Source organism: Brassica oleracea, chromosome C1 (genome assembly GCF_000695525.1).
Source record: "Brassica oleracea var. oleracea cultivar TO1000 chromosome C1, BOL, whole genome shotgun sequence".
NCBI classification, from domain to species: Eukaryota; Viridiplantae; Streptophyta; class Magnoliopsida; order Brassicales; family Brassicaceae; genus Brassica; species Brassica oleracea.
In genome coordinates, this window is record NC_027748.1 from 40,181,636 (window position 1) to 40,191,102 (window position 9,467).

The 9,467-nt window shown below is 33.1% G+C and overlaps 1 protein-coding gene across 1 annotated transcript; it reads left to right on the top strand.

Annotated features, from left to right (window-relative positions):
- Window positions 1-6,877: 6,877 nt before the first annotated feature.
- Window positions 6,878-9,231, top strand: LOC106300605 (aluminum-activated malate transporter 8). Its single transcript, XM_013736787.1, has 5 exons — window positions 6,878-7,176; window positions 7,270-7,683; window positions 7,784-7,893; window positions 8,021-8,164; window positions 8,704-9,231. The coding sequence occupies exons 1-5, from the start codon at window positions 6,900-6,902 to the stop codon at window positions 9,229-9,231; spliced, it is 1,473 nt and encodes a 490-aa protein (XP_013592241.1). The 5' UTR covers window positions 6,878-6,899.
- The last annotated feature ends 236 nt before the right edge of the window (window positions 9,232-9,467 follow it).

Below are 9,467 nucleotides of genomic sequence, written 5' to 3' on the forward strand. Positions count from 1 at the left end.
CATATCCCACACCAATCTACTCGTCAGTGGATTATACAAAGGGGAGTTTGGCATATTGATGACTGTCTGCTCTTTGTGTTGCCGTGGACACCTGAGGGCTCATTCAAAATTCCAGAAGTTTCAACTCTTCCGGTATGGGTGACTTTGAAGGATATTCCTGACTGCTGCTACTCTAGACTAGGAATTAGTCATATTGCATCTGGTCTTGGAGAGCCTATATTAACACAAAAACCTCGGCTTGATCCTACTAATTTGGGGGAAACAAAAGTATTGGTGGAAATGGAATTGGATAAGGACTTTCCAAAGCTTATAGCCCTTGATGATAAACAAGGTAACATCTTTCTAGTTAAAGTTGAATATACTTGGATCCCTTCCACATGTGATAGGTGTGGGTGTTTAGGCCACAAATCTAAAAGATGCCTTCAGCCTCCTAAGACTCCAGAGGATAAAACCTTATCATCAAATTCAGTGGCTTCTAGTGTTGATGTACCCGTGGTGGATATTGACATCATTCTTCACCAAAATGAGAGTGCTGTCCCATCTCCCTCACCGTCTACTCAAAAGGTAGTCACTGAGCAAGAAAGTCTTCCTGCTACTAACTTGGCGTGCGAGGTTCCAAAGATATGTAACCAATTCAGTGCACTGGATGTGCTTCCTGTCAGTTCTGAATCGGAAGAAACAATCACTGAAAAAGCTGCTACAAACTCAGGTTTGGGTTTGGCTCAAGATCAAGAAACACCATTTGTTGCACCTAATGTTTCTACGGAAAGCCCAGGAAACAATGTAGCTGCACACAGTTCTATCTTATCCACAAGGATTCAACAAGGTATTCAAACTACCCCGCCAAGCTTGATCACTTCTACACCCACATTAGCAGATTTTCAGTCTGCCCAAGCTGCAACACCTTCTATGGAATCTTCTCCATCAACAAAAATTATCAACAATGAGGATCAAAACACCTATGTTGTTGATCCCTCAACCACAACATCTGATGTTAATGTATTCGAGAGTCCTTCTCGTTTTTCAGCGCTAGGTGATGTGGATGGAGCCGAGAATGAGTCACTGAGCTCGCTTGGCTTGACAAGGGGTGGGAGAGAGACTAGACCTCCTATCAAGTTCCAAGATTTGGAATGGAAGACAGTACAAGGACGAGGAAAGCATGGCCGGCGTGGTCGTGGTTCTAAGCACTAGCTATTGTCTACTATTTCATCATGGGTTTTTTAGTTTCTCCCTAAGTTGTTTCATAGGGATGAGATGTTATCTATCATGATATATTCATGCAAGTTTTATCTCGTTATAGGGTTTCATCATCCTATCTTGTAAACTTTTAATGTTTTTTAAATTTGAAAGCCTTTTTATCAAAAAAAAAAAAAACCTCGATACATCAAGAGATAGTACGTACATGCTGATGATAAGACTGCACAAAGAAAGTTCACATCGTGTATGTGTGTATTAAGAAGGTGAGCTTGATGAAGCATTTCTAGACTTCTAGTTCATAAAGAGTCATCTGAGACTTTGATTAAACAAAAAGGATTCATTAGATCTTTTCTTGTGATTTACTGATTCAATCTTTTGTATGTATTCAGTTCAATTATGTGGACTCGTGGAGCATCTAAGGATTTTCAAAGGCCCGCAACACATTGTTTTTGAACCAAGACATACAGCTATCCAAGAATGATTCATTTTTTTTTCATTCTGTCTTTATCTAAAATTTATACATTTTTTAAATCTTACGGTTCAATTAAAGTCATTTTCAAAAAAAAAAAAATTTTAATTTCATTTAACCCACGCATTCTCAATGCACATATGTACTATTTCTACAGATATGAGCTATATGACAGCTTGATTCCAACAAAATCTACTTAACATTTCCTTCTTTTTATTCTTTTTTTTGTAACACAAATCTACTTAACACTTCTAATTTAGTAACTGATTCAAAAAAGCGGAAATAAGAAGATGGAGTGGAGGAGGAGGATAAGCAATCGGCAATAGCAGTAGAAGAAAGAGGGGTAAACGACAGCGTAAAGCATTCTCACATTTCATTATCTTTCATAATTTCCAGAAGATTATGAAATTGATCTCAGATCTGAATCTTGTTTTGTACTTACTTGCACTTACGAATTGACTTAAGATTTTATATGTGAAGTACAAGACACGTGAAACCAGTCATGAAAAAGACAATTTCACCGAATGCAAATATTTCATAACTCGAGCTAACATGTCACTAAAATATTTAGGAAAAATAAAACCATAGCACTAAAATATAGAATCAATAGAATGACCTTTCGACGACTTATATACAGACATAAACCACACAAAACGACGATGACCACAGACGTTTACATTTTTCAAATATGACGACGACCCAAAATCATGTCCACCAAGTCTTTTCTTTTTGTAAAATTCATGTTCACCAAGTATGTATATGATGAACACTAATTACAATTTGGTCTGATTCTATACTTCAGTTACTAAGAGCATTTCAGTTACTAGGAGCATCTCCAAAAATGAACTCTATTTTGAAGTTTCCAAAACTCTATATTTGAAGTTTAAAGTTGTTCTTCTCCAAAAGCAAAACTTCAAACTTAACTTCAAAATTATTTGTATTTTATAATATGGTCCTTATATTTGTCATGACTAAACTGAATTCATAAAACTTTTGTAAATAACTCGCACGTATATAAACATATTACAACAATATTAATTAATAAAATATTATATAAAATTTTAAACAAAATAACTTAATTAATATTAAACTTCAAGAAAATATCATATTATTCCATGAAGTGATTTTCGTAATGCATATATGATCTACTAGTGCATTTCGAAGTAAAAATAGATCTCCTCATTTTTAATTTGTAGATTAGAGATAAAAATTGTTGAAATCGGGAGATATTAATACTTGTAAATACATTAGATCCGAACAAGAGAAAGTAAAAGAGAAACATAAAATATTGCTAAAAGACTAACTTTTATCGATGATATTAATACTCATGAATATATTCAATATGAAAAATAATGATATATACGAAAAGACATCATCGACAACAACAACAACAACCATCTTCAATTAAACAAAAAAAAATTAGACAATATTTGAAAATTTTGAAGGTTTCGGATCAAACTTACCTGACTATTAGTGTTGTAATATTTAAATTTGTGTAATAGTTATGTTTTCATGTAATTTTTTTAAAATTTTTTTGTTAAGTTTCTTTTGTATATTTTGTTATCTAAATCTAGTTTTAAATATTTTAAATCTTCTTTTAAAGTTTTATTTAATTTTATGTGTAAACTTGAATTTGTAAACAAAATTTAAAATATTTATGAGATATAATTTTTATAACGATTAAAATAATAAACAAGAAAATATTTATGAATTATAAATGTGATGTGTAATTGTAGGGACCAAAATACAAATAAAAATATAAAATTTCAAATTTGAAGTTATAGAGTGTCTTTTGGAAATGCTCTAAGTATGAAATTTATAGCTGATTTTCTTGGGAAATGTGTAGCTAAATCTTTTAAGTAATTTCAATGCAAATAGATTTCATTTTGAATTTTTTTTTATATAGAGCCAGTTCAGTTCACCTAGTTAAATTTATCAGAAATTGCATCCAATAGCCCAGAAAAATCAAAATTAACTAACTAGACCAAAATCAAATTCTCTCTCTTCTTTTCTCTTCTTATGGCTTTCTACTAGCTCTTTTTTTTTGAACGTTTCTCTACTATCTCTCTAAAAAACTATTTTTGGTTTTTTTTTTCTTGGTTATTTGATAAATAACCCCTAAATTTTTTGTAGGGTGCAATTTAGCTAACGGTTAACTAAAGTTTGAAAAGGTTATTGGATAAGCGGCCAAGCCTAAATCAAAATCACGGATTATGGGCTTCAAGGGAGATCTGGATCAAAGTTTAGGCCTAATTAGGTTGTAAACATTGGTTAACTATTAATATCGAGTCGGCCTAAATCACTTTTTGTGTTTGTTTCTTCTTCACATACGTGTAAAAATGAGTGTGCGGTTCTCGATTTTATATTTAATTAAAAAAATTGTGTGTTTCTCAAGTTTTTATGGGTGCAAAATGGGTCGGCTCCTAGAGGATTTAATTATTTAAATGATTTTAGTGGAAGGTTATCAACATGGAATAATCAAGTATAAAAAATTGGCCAACTATACATGTTGCAAAAGCAAGTGTATGAAGAACAATATTATAATGAAAAAAACTGAAACTTTAGGAAAAAAAGTTAGAACCATAAAGAAAAACGAGTAGGAAGTTTAAGCTAAATTGTCATATAGCGATGAACCGTTCCTTTATGGCCGGTCTCTTCCGACCAATCCGACGTGAATATTGACGCCCTTTTTCTGACCAGCCTTACGTTTCATGAGAAGACCCACGTTCCGGTCACATTGAGCTCCTTCGTTTAGGAATTAGCCACGCACTACGTTTTTTTTTTTTTGCTTGGTCGCAGACACGCACTACGTTTTGTTTGAATTTGTTAACAAAAGTTTGTTTTATGAATGGTCAAGACTCAAGTATGTCTAACCAAATCCTATAAGCGAAAAAGTTTAAATGATCAATCGGAATACAACTTGTACAAGAAATTTCTGATTTCTAAGATGAAACTGAATTAGTTGCTCTTACTCAGTTATTCCACAACTGCTTTAATATTTGACAGTCCACTCATACTGTATGTATATTCACTAAGACGCATTGAAATCTTTTATTCATTGTGGTTATAGATATTTCTACTATGTTTCCATTACATATATATATAGTTCATGTTGAACTACAATTTCACACATGATAATTATGGAAGCCAAAATAATTATGAAAACTGAAGTTATCTTGGGCTTTGGCTATGGATAGCCTCTAATCTATATATGCTGCATTGCTAGAAAGAAAGCTTGAAGTTCCCCTTCCAAACACTAGTACAAGCTCATCCAATACTCTTCCGGCTTCTAGATAGAAACCATAATGGTCTCGAATTATGTTTCATGATCAGAGAAAACTTCAGTATTCTACTTATATATTTTTTGTTTGTTTTAAAATACCAAAATTCAATGCTATCAGAGTTGGTACATGACCGGATATGATAAAGGGTGGTTGAGAGGTTGCAGCAAATGTTCAGACATGCAAACACATCAAAGGGAATATTTTGTACATCACTAGTCACTACTGTTTTCGCCAACCACTAGTTACTCTATATACATATTTCTTTTGCGCTTTGATATGGAATTTCATAAATTGTGTTTTTACTATTGCTTCAGCTATGAAAATATTATATTCACTAATTTCGTCTTCTATCACTAATGCATTTGCAACAATGCACACACATATATATATATATATATATATATATACATAACGGAATAATGGTTTAACCAATTATTTGCTATGGATCATCGAGTAATCTATATATCCAAACAAAAAATCGCAAACTTAAAGGTATACCCTTAAATCTAGTGCGGCAGAAAATTGTTACGTTATAGTGACAAGTTATCTTGTCCCGTTTAAAGATACGAAAATGAAAAACAAAATATGCTATATGTTCGTAAAAAGGAGAAAAGAATATGCTATTTATGAAGTACAGATTGGTGCAGAACTCAGAATGAAATCTCGATCATACATTCATGTAGTATTCTTGGAATAATGCTTAGATATAGTGCAAGCAAAATGAAAGAAAAAAAAAGAATGTGTTTTGCAAATTGTAAAGTTAGAACAAAATAAAAAGAATGGACGAGACGACCATATTTAAAAAATAGATTTTGCACTAAACTCTTCTAACACCTTTTTAACTTACGAATTAATGGTTTTATAGAGATTGGCTCGTCAATTAAATAAACCTCCAAATCCTCACGCTTCTTAGTCATGCCTACCATTTCTCAAATTTTCAAATATCATATCATCAATTCATCATAGTCATAGTCTGATAGTCATATTACTGCCATTGTTATGATCATCTTGTTTTAGTTTAAATTTTGTTTAAAAAAATTAGATACAGAATAATAAGAATCACTTCCCATAAAAAGTATATGTGAAGAGTAGAGCCCATTTGATCCTAGGCATATGAATACTCTATTAAGAAAATATTTTAATGTTATCTATAAGATTACAAGTTCTTTTCTATAGCGTTTATCACTTATCAGCCATATAATGATCAGTATCATTATCTTATATGTTTAATTTATCAATTACCATTGTCTCATCATCATAATGCACATTGGGAGCACCTTAGTTTGACTAATACTGAGAGAATTCACATGAAAGCAACTTGGGATGACAATTCCCATTAATATTTAATTACTTACATAAAGTTATCTAAATGTTTTCTTTCCATCGAATGTTCACATAACTGCTGTAAAGTTAGAAGCAAAACATTCCCAACCTTTGGTTTAGAGAGCTCCTCTGCTGAGCTCTAGTGGGTTCGATAAACTTGGTCCTTTTCTTCTTCTTGTTTTCTCTGTTTTTTTTCTTCCTTTTTATGTAATTCTTCTTTTTTTTTGGCTTGTGGTGGTGGAGCTCGTAAATAAATAAACTAAAACATTTTAGTATAATATTTGGTCTTTTATTCGACCTACGTAAAAAAAAAAACATTTTGTACATTTATATTCTACCTATCTATAGATGAATTGCCTGCCATCCATCAATTAATTAGATCTAAGTAAGAAAAGTACTGCGCATCACTTTTTATGTCTTCAATATTTATATCAATAAAAATTAAGACATCCAGATAAAAAATTAGTTTAGATGCAAGCTTAGTCAGCAGTGAAAAACCTGTCGTTTCACAGGTTAAGCTTTCTTCTACCTATAAATATAGCCAAAAACTATCCCACATAAGCATCACACAAAAGTTCTACAAATATTAGCCAATTCACAAGCTTTAAGTTACATTGAAAGTTTCAATGGAGATGGAGTTGAATGCTCAAGTGAAGAAAGCAGGATTCTTGCAAAGGCTTAAGGAGTTCCCTATCAAGCTTAAAGACGGCGTCACCAAGCGCATAAAGAATGTGCAAAAGTTTGGTAAAGATGATCCAAGACGGATCATCCATTCCTTAAAAGTGGGACTTTCTCTCACATTAGTATCAATGTTGTACTATGTACGGCCTCTCTATAATAGCTTCGGGGTTTCGGGTATGTGGGCGATACTAACAGTAGTCGTAGTCTCCGAGTTCACTGTCGGTAAGTCTATTAAAAATGTCCATGTTACTATGACAAATTAAATAGAAAGATGTCTATTAAAACCAAGTCAAACTAAAACATGTTTTCATATAGGTGGGACACTTTCAAAAGGTTTAAACAGAGGTTTTGCAACATTAATAGCCGGTGCCTTAGGGGTTGGTGCAGTACACCTTGCTAGATTCTGTGGAGACAAAGGAGAGCCGATTGTTCTTGGGATATTCGTGTTCTCACTAGGTGCAGCTGCAACATTTTCACGGTTTTTTCCAAGGATTAAACAGAGATATGACTATGGTGCCTTGATATTCATACTCACATTCAGCATGGTTGCCGTTTCGGGTTACCGTACAGATGAAATATTGGTTATGGCATATCAAAGACTATCCACCATTCTTATTGGTGGAACGATATGCATCCTTGTATCGATCTTCGTTTTTCCTGTATGGGCAGGCGAAGATCTTCACAAGATGATTGCTAACAACATTATCAAACTCGCTAACTCCTTAGAAGGTGCTTACAATATCCAACATTTTCAATTAATCTATTCTTGGTAAATATAATGAACATATGTAACTTATGCATGTATACGTGTTTAAATATATGTAAAAAGGTTTCGAGGGTGAATATTTTCCATCATCGGAGAAGACTTCAAAGGAGACAAACTCGTGTGTTCAACAATACAAAAGCATTCTAACATCAAAAAGCACTGAAGATATTTTGGTATAATTATATGCAGATAGACAATAATTAATGTTCCTAGCTACATAATGCTGTTGTTAGTTAATTTGTATTTATTTTATAAAAGCGTTCTAATGTAATTGATGATCGTAATGTTTTTGTTTTCCAGGCGAATCTTGCGAGATGGGAACCGGGACATGGCCGATTCAGGCTACGCCATCCATGGACAAAGTACTTAAAGATCGCAGGACTTGTTCGTCAATGCGCCTTTCATTTGGAAATCCTCAATGGCTATGTTCTCTCCGACGTTAAGGTTCGTTGGCGATCACATTAGTTTGATATTAAACCAAAAACTACTTTCAAAAACTGCAAACTGAATTGGAAAGTAAATCAAATTGTTATTTATCATTAATCACCGGATCGAATAAGTAGAAGATTATTTTTAAATAATTACATATATTTTTCAATGTAAGGAAAATATGTATAATTATTAGTTTTTTTTATCATTATATTTACTATTTATTCTAAAACAAGGTGACTCTGAATTTGTAAAATTGTCCAAATTTGGTAAGCATGATGTATCTTTGCTACGTCGTATGCCATTATTGATTTTCCTTTTTTTTGTTATCTCCCTCCACTCGCAATCATAAGACACATGCATAAATAAGTGTATTATAACCAGGACTAACCATCAAAGATTGCACCAAGCAGGTGTAAAATAAAAATAAAATGCCAAGGCTCTCAATGGCTAAAATGTCGATGATAAATAATACGTATACATTAACGAATAACTAAAGGTTTGACGGAATAATATTAATAATTTGCATGTTCTTTTACGTGTGACGCAAGCAGATACCACAAGATTTCATAAGCAAGATTCAAGAGCCATGCTCGATCATGAGCAGAGAAGCTTGTGAAGCCCTAAAAGCCATAGCCAAATCTATCAAAACAATGAAGAGAGACAGTGTTTGTGTTAATGCATATATTGAAAACTCCAAAAATGCCATACAAAACCTAAGGATTGCACTCAAAACGTCTTCTCCAGAGACAGAGAAAGATCTCTTGGAGATCATTCCCGGAGTCACAATGGCGTCAATACTGATCGAGATCGTTAATTACGTCGAGAAGATCTCTGAGGCAGTGGAAGAATTCACCGGTCTGGCACACTTTAAAGAGACTCCGGATCCAAAAGTGTCACCGGAATTAGGACAACATCAACTACTTCACAGGGGAAGTGTAAAGCCTGTTCTAGAGGGTGACAGCGAGGAAGAAAACAATAGCTCTCCTCATGTTGTTATCAATGTCCATGATGAACAGCCACCAACAACCAGCGAAAAAAAAGTTTCGGGCGTACAGAAGACGAGAGTAGGTGTCGTGTAGATATGTTATCATTGTCCAAACTTTAAAAACTCTTTGAAGGGAGCTTGTTTAACATTATCTAGTGAATAACATTAATCATTTCACTAATGATCAATTGCCTTTTAGAAATAGTTTTTTTTTGGCTTTTAAGAATAGGTGTGAACTAGATAACTATCGGCATGAAACGAAAGATTAGACTCAATTTAGGATTATTGATTCTGATTAAATTATTATACCAATAAAATGACACATTCTTT

Coding starts and splice junctions, on each gene's coding strand:
- LOC106300605 (XM_013736787.1), top strand. CDS start 6,900: ATGGAGATGGAGTTGAATGCTCAAGTGAAGAAAGCAGGATTCTTGCAA. Junction 7,177..7,269: donor AGTCTCCGAGTTCACTGTCG/GTAAGTCTATTA, acceptor GTTTTCATATAG/GTGGGACACTTTCAAAAGGT. Junction 8,165..8,703: donor ATGTTCTCTCCGACGTTAAG/GTTCGTTGGCGA, acceptor TGACGCAAGCAG/ATACCACAAGATTTCATAAG.